At 35.9% G+C, this 22,230-nt stretch overlaps 1 protein-coding gene across 1 annotated transcript in view; it reads right to left on the reverse strand.

Moving 5' to 3' along the window:
- LOC132195673 (probable metabotropic glutamate receptor mgl-1) overlaps positions 1 to 22,230 on the reverse strand; it is a 131,342-nt gene that overhangs the window by 58,385 nt on the left and 50,727 nt on the right. Inside the window, exon 3 of the mRNA XM_059617833.1 lies at positions 8,779 to 9,476. Coding sequence (XP_059473816.1) covers positions 8,779 to 9,469 — 691 coding nt within the window. The 5' untranslated portion in view covers positions 9,470 to 9,476. The remainder of the gene's footprint in view (positions 1 to 8,778; positions 9,477 to 22,230) is intronic.

Here is a 22,230-nt window from a genome sequence, read left to right on the forward strand (position 1 = left end):
TATTAAACAAATATTGGCAAAATGAAAGCGTTAAATTTCGAGGTGGATAAAAATTGAAATCGTGATTAACCTCATCGAAAAAGTAAAAGAAATCGTTTATTTTCCCACTTTTTTTCTAAATATTGGTAAGGTCAATAATGATAATTTATTAACACCGTTTAAATGACTTAAAAAGTGTTCAAGATAATGTTGATTTGGACAAAGATTGAGATAAAACGCGGGCCTTTTCCCCAATCCAAGAGGGACGCAGTGAAGTGAGAAAGCGTTTGATGCAAATGAAATGGAGGGGGTTCGCGGAAATTAATTAATTAATTCCTTTTGCTCAAACGCAGTGAGATAAAAATTCAATAAGCCCGTTTTCGGCTTTTTTATGCCAAAAGCAAATTTCCGTTTCAATTTTTTATCCACAGAAAAGTAAAAATACATTAATTAGAAATAATTGAATATATTCTATATTATATTTTTGTAAATCCAAAATTTGTTTGGTATTATGAATAGAATTAGCATTGGTTAATGAAGTTCAATAATGCAATTTAATTTCTTGGAAAGATTTAAACCCTTCTCGGTGAACAATATAATCAGAAGCTGTTCACAACTTTGTTGAATAAAAAACTAGCACTATCTCCTATAGAAAGAGCGAAAAAAAACCAAGTTGGTTGGCGAGTAATAACTCTTGAATTTCCAAACTCCAGATGCATCTGTAACGCATCTCTCAACTTTTCCAAGAGTCCACATAACAGAAAAGTTGGATTAGAGATGATGGCAAACAAACGGATTTGAGGGATGGAGAAGAAAATATAAAAGGGTCCGTTTTGACACACACACACGTGAAGCGAGGCCTCGTTTCTTGATGGAGGAAACGGACGTCGTCGGTGTCTTTCTTTCTTTCTGCGCTTTCACGGCAAAGAGCGGCGCATTGTCTCGTGCAAACACACGAGAGACGTGAGGGCGACGTGTGCGGATGAGAAAAGGCCGAGAGAGCTTTACTTCTGACTGACCTGCTTGAGGCCACTTAGACCCTCGAGATGACGCAACCTCTCGGCCTGATTCGTTTCAACTGTGAGCCATTTTGCGACAAACAGTGTCTCCTGCAGTTCGCCAATTTCTTTTATAAATTGAAATACAATTTTTTATCAGATCAAAATGAAAAACAAAAAATAGTAAAAGTAAAAAATTGCCAAAACTTGTTAATTCAAAATTTCATCCTTGCGATTCTTCTACCGCTGGTGCCTTTCCCAAAAGGGATAAGCAATTTAAAAAACTAAATTTAAAAAAGAAATAAAAATTATATATTATCTCATTTCGTTGTTGGGTGGTTTCACTTTTTGGCAGCTGAATTGCAGCATTTTGAAGAAAGAAATCAATTGCTCTGTTTGTTTGTTTGTTTCTTTGTCTGTGGCGATGAAACCGCTGCTGAAATACACACCACAGGGCTTTTGCAGAGTGCATGTGTCACAGAAATAAATCTTAAGGAAATAATCTTCTGATCGCTGCGAGATATTGCTCTCTTTTCACCGCGCCACATAAAGATCGTCTCACGACGAGAACAATACGCTGCGGTGTCTGCGGGCGAGCGATTTTATTAAATATCCTGCCCTATCAGAATTTTAATAAGAGAGCCTGCCTTCATTGTTCTCTTTATTTTGCACGCCTTTCTGTGACCGCGATCCCATTAATTTATGAAATCTTTTATTGATTTTTTATAGAAACGAAACGACTCAAAATGTTATTCATTAAGGAAATTTAAATTCAAAAATTATTGGAATATTTTATTTTCCCACTAAAATAGAATCGTCCCCCAAAAATTTCCCGTGTTGAAAAGAGTGCCTTTTCCTTTCTACCCTTGTGCAAAGTTAAAAGAATTACAAAATTAACATAAAAATAGAAATTTTTTAGAAATTTTTAATACAATAAAATACAGGTTCTTTTGAAATATGATTATTGACAATTAAATCAATTATATATAACTTTTTTAACTGTTTTAATACTTAAAATAATAATACTTATTATAATATATTTTACTTTTACTTTTAAACCAGAAGAATTGAATTTTTTTATTTCAATGCTTTTTTAATCAAATTTTCATTTGAATTAAATTAATTTTATTTTTGTTTAGAAGTTTTGCTAAGCTTGCTTCAAAAAAAAATTCTAGAAATCACCAGAGCAAAAGTTCTAAATGAATAAAGTATTTTTTCTTTGTCTCTGGGAGGGAAGCCGGTGCAAGTCTTGAATTTGCAATTTCCTTTTACGACTCGATGCAAATGCACACGTGCGGCTCGGAGCTTTTTCCATTGTGGCGGCGACACAACTAGCAATTTGGTCGTTTCACACGCTGCTGAGAGACGCAAACTACTTTGGCTTTTATTAAATCGCGGCGCCGCGCGACCCCTCGGGGCCTCACATTATTCGCCAAGTGCAGCCGCCGGGGAACGACTGCATTTTTCTGCAAGACGTGAAAATGATACGAAAGCTTCGGGCGCGTTAGCTGTTTTTGCAGTTGCGCTTAAGTGCGGCGCAGGAAAGCGGGTCACTCGGAAAGTTTGAAATAAAAAGACATCACCGCGGTTTCATCTTGTTTCTGCCCACGGGAACGCATATAAAAGGCGACATTGTTTTTTTATAAGTTTGTTGTAAATTTTCTAAAATTGGCAGTAAAAATTATTAAAATTTTATACCAATTCAAAGGGTTTTAAATTTTTTACATATTTTAGTGCAGATGTTAAAAAAAATTATTATTTTTTTTTTTAAAATGAAGTAAATTTATTTGAATGAAGTTACAAGTCCAGCCAACTCCAAACGGAGTTATCGGCCGGTGCTTATGTGACTGGAAAGCAAGACTTAAAAGCCAAGCAATCCAGTTCTATATTAAGTTAAGCATTCTTTTTTTTTCTTTTGAAGATGATTTTTTTTTATTTATCTATTTATTTATTTATTCTTCATTCGATACAGTCATGAGTCATGAATGCAGCAAAAAACCTTTACATAAAAAGTACAGGAAAAGCAGAAAATATATTAAAATTTATTTGAACAAAAATGAAACATATTATTTTGCAAAATGTAAACTTTGGCTTTTGTTCTTGTTGGAAAATTGAATTTTATTAACAAAAGTGACGCTCAAAAACAAATTTGCAACAAGGAAAGAGCCAAAGTTTTCAGCTAATGAACGTTTTCTTCCCTAATTTTATTAATAATTTATGACCGTGAGAAAAAGACATGATATAATATAATTTCCCATCCCCAAAGATTAATTTAACCTTTTTATGTTAAAAAAAAACGATTCTTGGAAATTTTCTAGATGAAGTTTGCTTCGGATACGCAATTATGCCAGACTTTTATTGTTTTCAATAAAAACGCGCTGCTGGAAATGAAGCAGAAAATGTTTGCGCCACTTTTTCCCGGTCGAGTAATGAAGTGGGTATTGTGCACGGTCGGTTCGTTGTTTGATTTCAGTTCGTCCTTGCATGAATTAAAGTGCATTAATACGCGTATGCACCAGCATGGGACGCTGTTTGCACTCTCAAGTACCGTTTTCCTCCGTTACTCCAAGTTCTCTTCAATCAACTCGCGCCGTTGGTCGTTGGATAAGCAGAAAATTCACTAGAAAAACGTCGGGTGCAGTTTTCATTTAGCTCATTCCTAAGGACTAAATTTTAACGAGAGAGCATAAAACATATTAATTTGATTCATAAATCGTTGGCGATCGTACAGGTTAAGATGAGCAATTTTTAAATAACTCTATTAGAAAATCAAATTGTCTGTTTTCATTTGAATAATTGACAATTACATAAAATGAAAATATTTTAATTTCCACTTCAATTTTTGGCAAGTTCCTGATGAAATATAATTGTTGTCAGGAAACGTATTTCGAATCAAAATAAACAACTGCAATTTCAAAAGCAATTATAAACAATAATTTACAGTTAAAATGTCAACAATGTGGACAAATAAACCAAAGTTATGGTAAAAATGATATACGATCGCATGAAAAAATAAATATTTTTATGCTGGGAATGAAAATATATTAGAAAGAGTGCAATAAAGTGCTCAGAAACAAAGCTGGCCAATTAATAATGTTGAGCGAGTTCACATTCCGAAATCGTTTTCGGCCCAAGCAATCCCAATCAGCGCGTTTACGACCGCGTTCACTGGCTCCGGGGCATTTTATGTCCAGTTCGACAAACGCACGCCAACTCGTAAATTATCGCAGAGTGAGTTGAGTCGCAGCTGAGCTCGGCTGAAGCCTTTTTTGCCAAAATAAGTCAGCAGATTTGGCCATTTTGCTGCCGACACGTAAATCCAAAACTTTTTTATTTTAGTCAAAGCGTATTTTTCACGCGCCGTTGTATTAAAACTTACAACACGTCACATTCTGATATGGTCACGGCTGCCCCTGCCAGCAACGAGTTTGCAACCCGCACGGCAGATGGTGTGTTGGCGCGAGAGGCAGCCTGCGAAAGTGGCGAATGAGCCGTCAGAGTGCAGTTCTCTATGATCGCAGTAAGATTGTTTAGTTTTCCAGCTCTGCTGATTTTAGGAGGCCATAAAAATAAATTAAAATATTTTTGAAAAAATTTCTTGTTCCAAACGCTATAATTGTTTAGATAAATTACATTGAAATAAATGTTTTGAAAATTTATTTTAATACAAATTTATTAGTTTTAAAATTAATGTATACAGATTTAAATGAAAACTCATTCGAGAAACACTTCATTACAAATTTTAATTAAAGTGATGCAAAATTTAAAATAAATAAATATCCGGTGAGAAAGTTTTTTTGTTCATTGTAAGAATATTTTTTATTTGTACTTAAAAAATTAAATGAAATTAAGACACATTAATCACATCAATCAAAATAATTTAAGCAGGTTTTAAAATAGGCGAACATTTTCTGCAAACCTGTAAAAACCTCTCCTTAATTATGAAGTTTAAAACTTTTCATTAAAGCGAACATTCACGACGGAGTGAAAAATCATCAATTTTAATAACGAGCGTTTCTAGAAAATTTCTACTCTCATATCCGCGTAATGCTGTTTTCGCCGTGACGTTCATTAATTAATAAACATGACGCTTTTGAGTGCATTTTTATACTTCGCGCTTTTCCCACTGAAATGCTTAATTAAAAAGTCACGCCGAGAGGATAAGGTTGTGCGCGGCGCATTACAAAACTTAATTGACGTGCGGCACCAGCTGATCAATTTTGGATTTTGTCGACATGATTAGTAATTCTGTCAAGCAACTCCTCGCCTGCTGCAGCTTTGAAGAGAAACTCAAAAGCACTGCTCGCTGCAGTACCACCCATTTAATTAAGCATTTATAAAATTAATTTTTTCAAATATATTACTAAATTAACTATTATTAAATATTTTTCTCTTTAAATTAATAATTCATTACAATAACAAAACTTATCATTTCAATTTATAATGCAATTCAAATTGCGTTTAGGGCAAGGCTTGAAGTGTTGTAATTTGGGTGTCAGCAACAGTTGCGTGCGTGAACGAACGAAAGTTGTGGGGGTGGCGCCAGCTGATGGCCCCAAACACCTGCTGCGTGGTCGATCTCGTTTCTCGTCCCTGCATTGTTGAGCTCTCGTCAGAATGAGGACGGAGTGTGTGCATTAAAGAAAAATAGCCACGGCAATTCTACTTTCAACCGTAACTTCAAATCACAGCGCACGTTGCGCCGCAATTGCCCTTTATGGCCGGCGCGTGCGTTTTGTTCCTTTCAACAGAAATAATGTAATAAAAGAAATATATACCGAGACTGCAATTTATTTGCGGTTCACTCACATTCAACCACTGCAGACGGATTTAGGACGCCTGCATGACGCAAATGAAATTTTATTAGACACACCCAAGCGGAATTCCAATTTGAGCAGAATGAGCATCCTCTTGACAAAAGTGCTGTCGAGTTGAAATATTTCGGCTCAACACAAACGCAAATTGGTTGTGCTAACGAGGAATTTATTAAAACATGTATCTGGATCCGCTAAAATAAGGGGTTCGGTTAAACTTGCAATCAACCTTATTTGATGAATTTAAATGAAAATTAAATTTTCCACTCCAAAATAAATAAAAATTTTAAGTGCTTTACATCGATCTTTAAAGTTTTTAGCAAAAATATTCAGAATTGTTTGGCAAAAGGTATTTGTATTTTAATGCTACCTGATAATTAAAATATTAATAATTTTTAAATTATTTTTCCTTTATAATAATAGTTTTGCCACATATCCACCCTTAAATTTTCATTATTGTCTCTAATTTTATTAATAATTTGACCTCTGACGAATTTATTGCTATATGAAACACGAAAATTAACAAATTTTAATTAAAACATTCTCCAATTCGTAATTTATGAAGCCTCAAACGAATCAATTTTGAATTGCCTATTTTGTTGCATTTATCATAAAAATTAATATAGTTCAAGTTTATTAAAAAACAAAGCAATAACTATTTTCTTTCTTGCTTTCCTTTGGCTGTGCCCAATTGTATAATCTCTTATTCAAACGCATTTGTTGCTTTGTTGTTGCGAGGAAGGCAGAGAAAGTTGGGGACGACAAAAGCTGGCGTGTGCGTGCGACACAACGGTTTCCAAAGAGACGCTTTAACCCGCGGGACACGAGCAGGTGGAACGCACAAAGGTCGGCAGCAGGATTTCGCGTGCGGCCGTGAGCGAGTTTCAAATGGACCGAACAAACTCACTCCGAGAGTTATCGATTGCAAACTAGCTGCACGGCCGGTGTTTCCGCCTTTATCACAATACGGACCAATTTTCAATCAAAATAATACACCGTGCAAAATGAACAGTCGCCGGAGAGTAAAAATGTTTCATGTGGTTGTTCAGAATATTGAAAAACAAATACTGATGTGAGCATTTGGCAGTGACAGGTTTGAAAACAGTATTGGCCAGTTGAATCATAAATATTCATTTTATATTTAATTCATTCATGGGAATAATTTTTTCTTAATTTCTTGTAGCTTAAATTAGGTTTCTATATTTTATTCCATTGTTTAAAAAAGAACGACTTATATGAATTTTTTGCAGATTTTTTACCCTTAGAAAATCAGATAAATTTGCTGTTTTCAGAAAAATAAGTTGGCAATTTCAAGGGTAAAAGATTAAATTTTTTTCATTCATTCCATTTTTACTAATTTTTTTGGAGCTTGGAATAAGTGATTTGAGCCTCTGTGAAAGGAGGAAAAATCAGGTCAAATTTTCTTTATATCCGTGGAAAGGATGGTGATTGGAAGATGGGCAGAACCCTTTGAGTGCACTCGAGTCAAAATAAAGCAACACGTCCGTTTGATTGGCAAGCGCGGGAGAGTCCACCTGATGAAAATTGAAAGGCGCGCTGGATAAAAGCTCTTGGATCGATCAACTGCCAGCCCGTCAAGCGACGACGCTGATGAGCAAAAATAAAAAAATACGAGAATGAAAGGATATCGGCCGGCGCAAAAAAGTAAACCCGGTAATTAATCGGCGAAATGGGATATTTTCGCAGCGGTGCGTGAAGGAAAAACACAAGCTAAGAGGGAGCTAAGCCGATCGAGGCTTTGCAGAGGAATTGTTGGCGGTGGAAAAAGTAGTGCCTGAGGAAAATCGCTGTTACCGTGCGTGGTGTGTACACAGTGCGAACGGTAATACCGGGGCAAAGCCTCAGTCGCCGCCGCACATTCCCATGTTGGCTCTGCCAACACAGACAAAACAGCCCCGGCTGCTGGCCTTTGTGCCCCAAGGAGGCGGCACAGCAGATCAACCACTCTCTATTGTCGCAGATTAATTTCATTTCCAGAGAGGGAATTAACAAACCGAAACTGCTTTCGCGGAGAGAATGATTAATCGGCCTATCGCTTTGAATATAAACGCGTCTCAATGGATTTTCAAGAAGACCACATTGCACTCTCCTGAAGTCCTTTAACTTGATTCTAATGAGAACAACAAGTGCAGCAAGATTGATCGATTGCAATTATTTCAAGTGCATTTTAGCAGCAAGGAAAGTAAACTTTTAACTAAGTTATCACTTCTTTTTCAATAAAACTATAAAAAAAAAACACTTCTGTAAAACAAATATTTGTGAAGTTAAATAAAATCCAATTATAAAAATATAAATTTAATGTAATTTTTCCGTCCTTGGTTTACATAATTCTTGTTATTATTACCCTCAGAAAAAACGGTGAAAAAGCTAAAAATCTATAAAAATTTAAATTTTAACTTTCTTTTAAATAGAAACGGTTTTATGTGGCTATGGAGACCAATAGTTATACTAAAAAAATCACGAATAATTGTATCACTATTCAATAATTTTAACTTCAAACAAATTCAATTAAATTTAATAGAAAAATTCGAAAATCAAAGTTTATATAAAATAGATAACATCAGAAAACTTCAAATGGAAAATCGGAGAGACAAAGTGAATACATTCCTACTCGTTTCACCATTTACAAATTCCAGCTGGAAACTGCCAAGTATAAGTTGCAGAAATTTGTTATAAAATCCGCGCGGATCGATTTCATGTGCAAAAGCCACATTATTTGATCATCTCTATCGCTAAAGAGCTCAACTAGCGCAACTGCTGCTATTGAAAAATCACCCCACTTTATACTTCGTGAGTGTGAAAAAGTGGCGATTCCGATACCGCACCCCACGTTTTTCCAACCTATAAAATATAGCTCGTCGCCTGTGAACGATGCTCAATTTCGCCACCAGAGATAATGAATGAAGAAAAAAACCGCTGCGCGCGCGTATATTGAAAAACGGGGTCAAGTGTAGAGTCTCACTTACCTTTAATGAAGTCGACGGCCATCTCTAGGCCGTAAGTGTCCTTGTCGCAGTCGTCCAACACGTAGGCGCCGAGCGTGAAGCCGAGGAAGAAGTTTTTGTCCTCGTTGACGCGGTCGACGGTGTAGAGCATGGCCTCGAGGGCCTGCACGCCGCCCTGGGGCATGATGGGCCCGCACGTGATCGAGTCCTCCCTCTCGTGCACCATCATCAGCCCCCCGAGCACCAGGTCGCCCTCGACGACGGCCTCCCTCTTCACGGGCCACACCGCCCCCTCCACCTCGTCAGCGGCCACCACCGTCGGCCCCAAGGTCAACTGAGGTGAAGTGGTTTCGGTCAAACCGGTTGTTACCGGAAAAAAGGTGGTGGGGGTTGCGCTTGACACAAGTGGTGGGGGAGTTGAAGAACTCGGAGGGGAAGTTGAAGACTCCGGAGGGGAAGTTGAAGAATCCGGTGGGGATGTTGAAGAATTTGGAGGGGAGGATGAAGAAATCGGAGGGGTAATTGTTAAAAGTGGTGGGGGACTCGTAGAAGTGGTCAAAGGACTTGATTTTTCAGGGGTGGTGCCCGGAATTGTTGATAAGGAGACGTTCTGCATCTCTGTGGTGGTGAGGGGCGGCGAGGGACTGGTCGAGGGCAGACAGGGTCGGACTGCCAGCGCCAGCAGAACCCAAAGTGCGACCGGACGCAGCATTGTCCTCCTGCAACAGACGAATAATTATTTTACATTTGTATGAATAAAACACAATAAGAGCTGCTGCTTTTTCAGCACAATGAGCATTTCTGTCACACACACACACGCTGGGCAGAGAATGAAATGTATGAAATCATTATTAACATTGTATGTACGAGCTGGACGAACACGCTTGCTTTGAATGGCCGGTCTATTAATGCATGCCGCATATTCGGAAATTGAAAAGGCGCTTTTGGTTTGCTCCCTTTTGTGCCTGGAATACTCGCTGACAAATTTGAATTCATTTCCCTCTAAAAGAGAAACGTTTTTTTCCGTCAGCTTTTAAATATTAGAGTGAATTTTCCAATTAAATATAAACAGAGAAAATATATGTAATTTTGGGTTAAACCGGATTAGTCTGCGTGGAAATTATTTAAAAAATCCAACAAAATAAATATTATCCAGAGCATGGAATCTGGAGATGAAATTTCTAGTAAAAATAATATATTTTTTTCAATTAAGTTTTAATACTTCACATCAATTGATGCCACATATAAAGCTGGCGATTAATGAAAAATCTTTCATTGAACTTTTATAAAATTATTGCAAACCGATCCTGTCACGTGATAAAAATAAGTGCCAATAAACGGAGCAATTTTATCAGCAAGTAATTTCCAACAAATTCCTTTTCAGTAGCAGGCGCTTTTGAGCTGCAATTTACGGCCGAGCGTGTGTGTTGTTGAACGCAACTCAACGTTGGCAACAATTTATTAAAAATTTATACGTCGCCGTCAGGCAGGTATATTGAAAAATAGCTGGTGCGGGGTGAACTAGGATAGTTGCAAACTTGAATTTATCGCGCGAAACGTGACAATAGAATGAGAAAAGAGTCTTCCATAATTCACGAACAATACGCCGGGAAATGCAGAGCCGCTTGACACCTTTTAGAAGAGCGTCTCGTTTTATTGCATTTTCGCCGTTATTGCTCCGCTGGCACATATTTCTGAGGTCTCGCTCATAGCCCTGCGCTTTTACTACCCCGCAATATCGCACCCTCAGTGCACTTTATGCACTTACAACGGACGTAAAGCGAATCACTTCAATTGCAGTGCTGGTCGGAAAAGGAAATACTTTTTGCCGCAAAAGTCGAGCGCCCTGTTGCGGTCGAATGGCTTTAATGTATTAATGCACGACACGGTGAATTTATATATTTTTAGCAAGGTTTTTCACCTGAAAAAAATGTGAGGAAAGAGGTGAAATATAGAATATTTATCATTATTTTTGAACATTAAGAACATAATTAAAAGAAATTTAAAAATATGTTTTAAATAAATAAATTATTTTGAATTTCATTTCTGAATGAGCCAATTTTTTTTCTTATTTTCGAGGAGAAATAAACGCAATAAATTGTTTTATACAACCAGTGAACTTGGGGACAGCGTTATAGATATTTAATATTTAAACCATTATTTATTTTCATTGAAAAATGTCGAAATTCTTAACATAATAACAAAGACTATAAAATTTATTTTCTTCACAATCAAATCGACTGCTTTTGCATAGAAATTATTGAGCAAATGAAAACGGTGAATATTAATAACAAAATTTCTACACCTATTTACAGACCAAACATTACAAAGTTTCAATTTTTTTAACTTGTGTTTCCAATTTTCATATTAAAAAATATTTATATGTTCGTAAAAATAAAATATAATATTCATTTTTGAATAAATATACAATAATATTAAATTACCAGCATTCCCTCGAATAAAAGGCACCAGCACCACTTGGCGTGTAATTGACTAGGTGGACAGATTGGCTGGAACTGCATTGACCTGTCATTGCTTGCATGTTAGGCATGAATTATCTAAACCGATTGCGACGGACGTAATGCGCACACTTTATGATGCATGAAGCTGCAGATTAATTGGCTGTGCTGTAAGTGAACGTCTGTTTGTCCGCCACTCTAACCCAATTAAAGCGCGGCCAGTTTTCCTCATAGGTTTATTGTGCGCCTTGTTCTTGTTATTGCTGCAGCCGGAATTGTCAGGTATAATAAATAATTGATTGCCCGGTAATTGGCAGGACGTGGCTCGTAACTATATCGATGGCCCTATTTGGGTCGAGCAACTCTCTGACGCAAAATGTTTGTCATTGCTAACGACACGGCAAATAATCTCCAATTGAATTCTATTGTTCTTGATGTTTAAGGGTTTGACAATGATTTAATATAATAACAATGATCAAGAAACGGTAGATAAATTATTTATTAAATAATGCTTTTGTATTTATGAAAGATAAACAAAATATTTGAATAGTTTTAAGTAATAATTATAAAAATGCAATATATAAAAGGTTCATTTTTTAACTTTTAAAATAATAAATAATTTCCAACTATATTTTTTTATATCGATGCTTATTTTAAATATAAATTTGTTAGTGATATAAAAAGATTTAAAAGTAATAAACAGCTTACCTGATAATATTGAAAATTAACAGCAAGTTTTTAAACTTTTTTTATATTATATTGCGGTTTACTTTGAGACAATTGATCGAATGAAAAAAATATGGAATAAAATATAGGCTTCAGACTGATAATTTAACATTGAAAAATTTAAACACATTTACCAGTTTCAATTTGATTCATTTCTACGCAATTATTAACGGAGCACTCGCATATAAAAGCGACTAATTCCGGAGAGCCCATTAGCCTTTGAAGCTGCAGAGTGAATAATTGACTGTGCTGGCGAGTAAGCAAAGGGCAGTTGTCCGGGCGCAGCGGTCCAATCAAAAGCAGCAAGTGGCATCAGACTTTCCGTTTGACCGCGCTCGCAGCACTTCAAAGAAATTACTATATGTGTGCGGCAGCCACAATGGATTCTGTTTTGAAGAGTAATGTAGGTGCGACGAGGCAACCCGAGTCTTTCCTCGACACACCTATTGAATGCGACTTTGTTTCAACCCGATCGCAACTTCTCAAATGCACTCACTGACTGCACTTGGCGGTTGACATGAATGGCGGAAAATTCTATTTGCAGTTAATAATAATAATAAAAAAAAAAATATGTATGGCGTCATGGATGGAAATGTGAAATGTAATGTAACAAACAGGTCATCAGATTGAAACCTACTTCTTATGATTAGCTTAATTCGCTTGGGTTGCTAAGTTGGCAAACTAAACAAAATTAGCCTTTGCTAATTTCACTTGAGTCACAAAGCAAGCAAAATTAGCTATTGCTTGTTTCGCATAGGTTGATAAATTAGCACAATTTTGTAGGTTTAAACTAGCTTTTATCTTCACCAGAGTCAATTGCTTTTTTCTGTTGAAAGAAAATTTAAAAAAAGTCTGAAGAATAAGCTTAACTTGTTTCTGAAACTTCCAGATTCGATTTAGAAAATTTCCATTTGTTTAATTTTAGTAGGCAAAGTAGATCTCATTAAAAGTTATGCAACCAGCACGTCAGGTCTGCAAAGCAGGTTGAAGAACTTTGAAATATTAAGTAAGACGATTCAACAAAAGCAAGATTTTCTTATAACATTCATTCATTTTTATACTTTCCAAAGGATAAGTTTAAAAAATTATGTTACTAATATACAAGGAAATAATTTCTTTAAAAACCAGAATAAAATAATGAAAACCTTAATTCTTGATAATTTTGACTCTTTTCTTGAATAAAAAGCGTTCTCAAAAATTTATGAATTTCACGCACGGATCATTTACTACAAGGAGCGGCTAAATGACGGTGCATATATTTTCCGCGAGTCGGTTGATGTGTTGACGTGTCTGGCGTAAATCTTGATTGTTCCCGCAGCGTTTCGTCATAAAAAATTCAATAGCAGGTGTAGAGCGCGCGCCGGCGGCCACGTTGATTGCCAAGTGAGGCGATGAGTGCGCGGCATGCACTCATCCATCACGCTCCAAGTGTGCGCACTGCCGATGATACATGGAATATTCACGATAATCCCCCGCGAGAGCGAAAGCAACAACGCCAGCTGCCGGCTAATTGCCGCACAGTCGGCATTAAATTTGCAAACACCGACTTGGCTTATGCTCCAGATCTGCACACTGCATTAATTTACTCTCGCACCCACGCTCATTTGCCGCCCGGCTGGATTAATTGACATTGTGAAATTGTGCTTTTGTTTGAAACCTCATTAAGTTGCGACTATTATGAACGGTTTATATTAAAATTGAGTTTTATTTATTTAAATTATGATTCATTGTAAGTGTGGTGAATTAAAATTTGAATTTTGAAACAAACTAATTTTAAGAGGAATTAGTTCAGCAATTCCAAATTGAAAAATTTAATTTATTTCTTAAGAAATATTTGATTATTAGCAAACAATTATTGGCTCCTATCGCTGCATAAAAACTGCAACTATAAACTTAACTTTTCAAAATTGAATTAAATTTATTTAAGTAAAAAATTGTCTCAATGTTGCAAAAAAATATTTAAAAAACAAAACACTAACCCCAAATTTGGATATATGGACCAATTATTTTGAGCATTAGTCAAGACCCAACTGCTTACTGTATCATTAGAATTTTTTTTTAATTTTTTATCGAATTACAATTATCATGCGATTGCCAGCATAAAATTTGAAAAACATTATCACATATTTACTATATTTATAAATTTTTAAATTAATTAGAGTATATTTTTAATCAACATTTTGATTAAAACTATAATTGTATATTTAAGCAACAATTTAAAATTTGTATTTTATACAGTTATGTATTTTATTTTCAGATAAGATGCTTTAGAGCAACAAAATATTTCATCTTCAAATGCATTTATTAACTTCAGACACATAATCATACTTTGTATGAAGAATGTGAAGAATTATACTTATTTTTAATAGATATACATTTTTAGATTGTTCATTAAAATACAGAGAGTAAAAAATACAATTCATCCAGATTTTAGTATCTATCGTTACTTCAAATATCTGACATTGTGTGTGACATGCTCACATTTTAATATCGGACATTTTTAAAGCTGGTGTTAACGTTGTCACGCAAAAAAAGAATACCAGTGGCAGTTTAATGAATAAAAGGTTCTGCCGAGGGCAATCGGCATCCACAATGGTACTTTGTACGGATCATTGCTTTTTCCTCACATATAGTGGCAATAAATCGAGGCACACGCGATAAAACGGATTCGCAGTGTGCGTCGATTCAAATGAAAAGGCGTCAATTTGATTCATCGCGCACTGCATACTTTGCCAAGTAAATCCCTTTTATTTTATTTTTATTTTTGCTCACCTCCGCAACGAGCAGCGCACTGCACCAGTAATAATAATTGCACAGTGCATTTGAACTGCTCGGAATTAAAGCAAACGTATTTATTTTGCCCGAGCGTAATTCCGCAAATGCTTGGCGGAGCGGAGCTCGTTATGTAATAACTATCAACGCACTGCCGCGATAATATTTGCACTCGCTGCCGCCGAGAGCACGTTACGGCTAAGGATGCATAACCGAGTGACGACGCTCGGGGCCGTTTGCATAAAATTGAAACGTTGTCTTGCCGAGGTGAGAGAGTGTTTGTTTAGCATTTAACGGGCCCAAGACGCGCGCTCTTAGCCGGAGCAAACAGCGCGGAAGTAAGCCTGACTGATTGTGAGAGTGAGAAGGGAAGGTGCATCTGCCTCGCGTCAGAATTTCTTACGCCAATTCAATTTACAAGCTTTCAGTTACACCATGTTGATTGAAGTGAGTATGGATGGGTAAGAATTAATAATATAATGTTTTAATAAATTTCAATCAAAATGATTCAGAGTGTGTAAAAGCAAAGAATTGCAGTATGTTAAAATCGTATCTGGAGTCATCATTTTTACTCTTTTAAAACCACAAACAAAGAGATTGAAAATTTTCTTTACTTTCTAATTAAAGTGAATAAAACAAACAGAATGACTGACTTTTTTGTAAAAGCAATATTAGGAAAAGTTTTGAAATATTATTTCTAAAATTACTAATATCATCACAAAATCGCAAAATTCTGATCATCAAAGAAGTAAAAATGACGAAATTTGGTGATAAGAACACAGATTTACTATTGAAAATTTGAAAAATTCTGTTAATTTCATAAAAATATTTGAATGTATTTCATTGAAAAAATTCTAAATTAAATAGATTGACTAAAACCGACTAGTTTTTGGCAAAAGCAATCTAAAAAAGCGACCATATTTCTGTAAAATTGGCTAAAATGTCAACATTTGGACCCATAAAAATATTTTTTATGGTTTAATGATTTAAAATTTTTGAAATAAATCAACATAATCCTTTATTATAAATAATAGAACGTTAAATTAACAATTTTTATTCATTATTTGAATGAAAAAAATTAAATCTAAATTTTTCTTTTCAATGTTTAATAAAATACCCTTCCAAGAATTCTTTCTTATCATTTTATGGAAATCGTGTGCGTCGCTTCTTCTGTTTTCAATAATAACTTTGCGAATGTCCTGCCCCCGCACATGCATTTATTCTTTGCCGAGGCGGCCGACCCACTTTTGCTAGCTGCGAGTCGTCAGCACATATACTAATCGATGCTCTCGTGTGTCCTGCCGCGATATGAATACACGTGAGCAACTTTGTTGGCAGCAAAAGTCCGATCAAAGTCGTAAAAGAGCTACTTTTGCAAATGGGGCAGCTGCTCGGCGCAGAGACAGCTCAGGAGTGAGCGAGTGACCTTTTATTTTTATTGTCCGAGCACACAGAATTCAATTTTCATACATAATCCGGCTGTCGGACGGGAAAAAGTTGACCTCAAATGTGGCGTGCATGTGAATGGAAAAAAGACTCATCGTAATCTTGCTGTGAGAGCAGGGCATTTTATTTCTATGGAGGGAGATATGAACCATTGGGTTGTAAAACTCGCGGGCGTGTCGGGGTGGATTACGCCGAGATCTATCTCTCTTTAGCAAGATGGAAATAATGTATATATCGAAATTGATACTTTCTCCAGATCACGTTTCTATTAATTACTTTCAAAATAAAAAAGAAGAGAAACCTGTAAGTAAAAATTATAACTTTAATTAAAAAGTTTTATTTCTTTCTCCAAACAAAATACAAAAATTAATTTGGTTTGATAGAACAACATGCTAATTAATTTTCACACTGTTTAATTAACATTCAATAGTTGATAAAAATTTCGTCTGCTAATTTCAGAAATTTCCCCTTTCAACAACTAATTAAACTGGACAGAATTTCATCGTCACTTTTGAATGAATTGGTCCCAAACAAGCAGCAGCCTTGCCAAGTTCCCATTCATGCATCCAATTTTCAGGCAGGTATTACAACGGCAGGCGAGCTCATTCCCAAATCAAACAGAAAGCAACTTCGCCTCTGAATATTTAACGCATTTTCTGCACAAACAAAGCACTCGCTTGATTGCAAACACGAAAGTTGGTCTGGCAAAAGTTAATTTTCTCTCACGCGGCGGTGTGCAGAAAAATTAATTAACTGATTCCGATCTTTGACTCCCTCAGTGCCTTTTGATTAGATTAAACTCTACTTCCGAAAACAAAAAAAATTGTTAACAAGAGAGGGGGCCACAGACCTGTTCGTAATCTTTTCCGAGGGAAAAGTTGGTCGCGAATGGAGACATTTTATGCTCCGAAGAGCCGTGTTTATGTCTTGAGCTACAAAACCGAATGAGCGTGTTTGCTTTAAGGAAAACACGGCTCCCCGCACATAAAGAAGCCTGAGGAGGTTTTTACTTATTCACGAGTTGTATCTGCGTTTCTAGAAACAAAACAAAACAGTCGATCCGAAAGGGGCACACAAATGTATATAAAAAAGGTAGAGAAAGAAAGAGTCGTTCAAAAATGTATATCTTTATTCTCCAGGCGATAAAAAGTTTCTCCGGGAATTCGGGCCGAAAGTGAGACAAATTTGCATAATTACCGAGCCAAAGTTCAGCCCTTGGGGTAAGGAAAGAAGGTTTTAATGAGGGGCTCGTGCAGATTGGCCCATAATTGGCCTTCCCCAGAGACAGGCGTGCATTCGGTCCTAATGCAACCAAATCAATCGCGTTCGACAAGCAAGATTTAATTACGCGGAGCAGTTAGAAGGCTGCTCGGAACCGACGTTCACTGATTAGCTGATTCGAACTGGAGCACTTTATTCGATCGATCCAACTCTTTGTCGCCGCGTAAATTATTGAAATTTATGCACGGGGTAGCGAAGTTAGAATTAAATTGTTAATTGAAAGAAAAGCCTTTTCTTACAAATGTTTTCCAAGAACAATTTAATCGCAAAAGTAACTGCGCAGATGCACGTGTCACGCTTCTTTGCATGGATTTTGAAATATTCATTAATTAAATGTGCAAGCTTTTCAAGTGAATTCCTCATAATGTTATTGGGAAAGACCTGAATTTTGAACACTTTTATTTCTTTTTCCTGACGTTATATGTATAAATGTATTGTTAATTTATTTAAATAAACAACAATTTAATAAAAGAAAATAATTAAACAATCAGTTGTAGCTTGTAATATTTCCTTATTAAAAAGCAGACGAAAAACGTTTCAATTTGTTTTTCCCTATAAATTGTTTGCTTTTTAAATGAAATTTTTATATAAAAAAGCCAATGTAGAGTAAGGCACAGATTTTTGCAGGATTGCATGTTCAATGTGCTATTTTCAATACTCTAAACACACTCCAGTCCATCAAAAATGCACCATCAGACTGGGAACGATTTTTTTTTTATATTTTTCTCCGAACTGCTTCCTTCCTTCCTGTTGATCAAAGCGGTGGAGCACAAAATAATGCACAACTTCTTTTATTGCAGCTCAACAAAAAGGGGTGAATGTGGCACAGTGAAAAAGAGAGATCGATGTGTGCGACTCGTGTTCTCTTTAAAACAGTGCAAACGCCTCATAAATTTTACATGAACCCGCTCGTCACTATGGCTCTGATAAAAGGCAGCGATTGTTTTTTATTGAGAAACATTTTTACAGCCGACAGGGTTAAACGGCCTTTAAAGGAATCGGCCAAAGCCGTGCAGCGGGATTCGACCTCGGCGCCTCCACGTGGAAAGCAATTTAAAAATGGAAATGAATAGAGTGTGTGGCTTTCTCAGATCCTTTATATACATCAAAATGTTTCGACGCACGCAAAAAAGGCAAGGAAGGAAATTGTGTCTGGAAAAGACGTCCGCGAGAGACAAAATTAAATTTTGTTCAAACTTTGGAGGAGTTTCAAAAAAGAAAAAAAGGTCGCACTTGGCGGAAACTTTGCAGTTTCCTTATGAAAGACGAAAAATTTCATTTATGTTTTCTTTCAGTCTTTTGTCCATTGCCTGGAGAGTTTTTCAAATTTTCTTGCATATGTGGAAGAAATAAAAATGAGAAAAAGCAAAAAGCATCCCATATTGTTTCTTCCTGAGAAGTGAAATATTTTTTTATGTTAGCCAAGTTTTCAAATAAATTTTTCGAAATCTTAATACGAATGAGGAAATTTTGATTTTTTTTTTTTGCTTAAAATAAGATCAAAGGAAATTGCCATCTTCATATTCAAAACAAGCATTTACCATTTTAAAAAGATTTCTGGGTTTTATTCCAATAAATTTGAAAATATGATTTTTTATTTCAAAATAAAACTTCACTCTTTGCCCTAACAAAGATATATTCAATAAATTTTATATAGAAAGAGAAACTAAAAAAATAAGAGGGAATGAAATATAAATGTTCTTTTGGAAAATAAAACAAGAAAATAAATTCAACATTCTTTGTGTCAAAAATAAATTTGAAAATTGACTCTGATTTCATTTCAAACGCTAATCAACTTTGCTGCATACAAATAATCGTCACTGGCGTTATATAATATGTTTTGCACAAAGGCTGCAATTGTTTTCGCGCCACTTGGTCATCGCAGCGCCGGCATAATGGCTTTGCAAATTTGCCTATCACGCCACGATGCTAAGGGGGACGAGCGAGACAAGCAAACAAACAAACAAAACAAACGGACTGGGCGGCGAAAAAAGGAGCAGCCCGCACCGTGTCTGCAATTGTTGTTCCGGCAGGATTAAATTTATTCTGCGTGTGGGCTCGGATTTGCGGAATAAATAAACATTGGGCCCGCAGCACGCCTGCTTGTTCATTACTTTGTCTCCCCAACACACACACATGGAGCGATTTGGCCAATTGCATTGTTCTCTGCGTAAGCCGCCCTATCGCAGTTTGCCAGGCGAAAGTTTGCAATTGAAATTTGTGTACGTTATTATTTCGCTATAACTTGCTCATGTCTTTTTCTCGCAAAAAGTTGTTCTCCTTCATAAAAGTGAAGTTGATGGCTTTTTTTTCTTCTTCGTGTTCGGTTCGTCTACTTTATATTCCACATAACAAGTGGCCCGCTTGTGGAGGAAAATCGAAAATTTATCAGCGCGTGCATAGATAACGCGTCTCGTCAGGCGAAATGCGAAAAACATGGGCACTTTAAAGGGAGGAAGCCTCTTAATTCTGCCGGCATTAAGACGCGCCTGCCGCTCCACTCAATTTAAATAAATATCGATTCCGCCTTGAAATGTTAATCGCCTCACTCGACGGCTCTTGACTTTCAAATCAGCTCGTTTTACATACCCTTCTAAATCTATCAAGACTCGCAAACATCGTGTTGGATTTATCCGCAGAGCATCACTTTAATTTCAAAGCACATTGCATAAAATGTGATTTAAATTTATTTATTCAGTATAAATGTTAATCCATGAATTATTAATTTTTATAAGTGATAGAAAAGAAATAGTTCCAGCAAATAACACACTTTCTTGTATTCAAATCTGCGTGAATTGTAATAAGGTCATTGAGGAATTTAATCTTAAAAGCAAATTACAGACAAAGAAATCGAGAGGCATTCTTCATTTCAAATATTACTAAAAAGGATCAGTTCTGTAAATATAACAAGAATTCAAATCAATCTACATTCATATCCAAGACGTTGAATGCTCTCTGCATGAGATGAAATCAATCGTCAACTTCTCGGCAAACTTTTATTACTTTTCCTGTTCAATATTAAACCCATATAAAGAAAAACGCAGCTAGCATTCCGGCTGCGAGAACTCCAATTCATTTCACAATTCATTGCTCGCGTCTCCGCGAAAGCAATTGAAAATGAGAAATCCTGCTTTTTAATAGCTCGCCAATTCGCTTTCTTTGAACAGAACAGATGTGAAAAAACATCAGTTTTTGCTCGGAAAGGTTTAATTTAATTTTGCTTGAGAATTAATCAGGAAAAAGGTTTTGAGAAGAATAGTTGGTTGATTGTAATCCCTCTCTTTCGAGTCGCTGTACAAATCTTGACAAATTCCAGCGCAGGCCATTGTTTGGCGTCCGGTCGGCTGTTTGCCTTTTTCGATACTTTTATTTTTGCGCGAGGCTCAAATTTACGACGAGCAATCTACTCGGCGGGACAAAAAAAGCGGAAGAAAGACAGACTGCCTGCCTGCACCGCCGCCAACAACTGTCTGCGGCTCGGTAAAAATATAGAAGACATTGTGAGAGAAAAGAGAAAACGAAACAAGGCCTTTGTTTTGATTGCCATCTTGAAATAAAAGCTTGCTTAGAGTAGCAGACTCGGGGAATAATGAAAATTATTAAGATTAATAAATATACAAAATAATCAAAATAAAAGTTAGGACATTAAATTGCTTCTGATTACTTTCATTAATTTCAATTGCAGTGCAGAGTAAGTGTCATATTTGATGATTTAATTCCTAATTCAAGTAATATGCTAAAGAAAAATATATTTTAAAATATCAGAAGAGGAGATTGCGTGGCAATATTTTAAAAGATTCCAATGAAAAGCGGCATAAAAACTCGAATTTTCACAAATTAACCTGGCCATCATACTAGTGTTGGATTGGGAAAAATAAGCGATTATTTCTAACATTAAAATCACGTCTTACAAGCTTTATTTAGTTAAATTTTATTATATAGGTAATTTTTTTAAGAAATAGGTGACCTGGCATGCGCTGGCGAGCCCAGGCTTGAGCTGGCGAGCCCAGGCCTTTCCTCATCCTTTTGATAGGAAAACTTTAGGAAATAATTAAAAAAGAGTTATTTTTTCATAATATGAACATAAACAACAACAATAATAGATAGGAATGAACTTCACTTGAAATTTTCAGTTTTTAACCATTTTGTCTGTAGAACTATTAGAAAAATTTAATTTATTTAAAACAGGGTTTCTGGGCATGAGCATTTTCATCTGCTCAACTAGTGTTGCTCATGAGCATGCTCACTTGCAGGGTGCTCACCTGCATGTGCTCAATGCTCATGCTCAATATACCCTTGCTCAACGCTGCTCATAAGCAAAATTTGCTCAAACCTTGCTCATGAGCAGCTCATGCTCAGATTCCCTGATTTAATTCCATAAGTGTAAAATTCGGCAAAATAGTTGATTTTTCATAAAAAAAAAAATGTGATTCTAATTAATCATTTTTTGCATGAGGATGATATATTTTGTCATTATTAGTACATTATATAACATTTCCAACAAATAGGTGAAAAAGGTGATCCTCATTTTTCCCATTCCTACACTGCAGCATACAAAATTAAAAGTTTCACATTGATAAAAGTTGAAGAAAAAAACTTCTTTTTGTGTTCATTTTAATCTAATTGGCAAAACAATTGCAAATAATATTGCTTGGCCAATTAGGAAGAGAAAATTTTGCAATCAAATTGAATTATCCATGCTGATTGTTGACCATTCGAACGTGTATCAATTGAATTAATTAGATTAAAAATTCATCAATGAATTTTGTATTCGCTTCGTTTAACCCGC

The sequence above is a fragment of the Neocloeon triangulifer genome, unplaced genomic scaffold (assembly GCF_031216515.1).
Source record: "Neocloeon triangulifer isolate White Clay Creek 2 clone unplaced genomic scaffold, ASM3121651v1 ptg000010l, whole genome shotgun sequence".
NCBI classification, from domain to species: Eukaryota; Metazoa; Arthropoda; class Insecta; order Ephemeroptera; family Baetidae; genus Neocloeon; species Neocloeon triangulifer.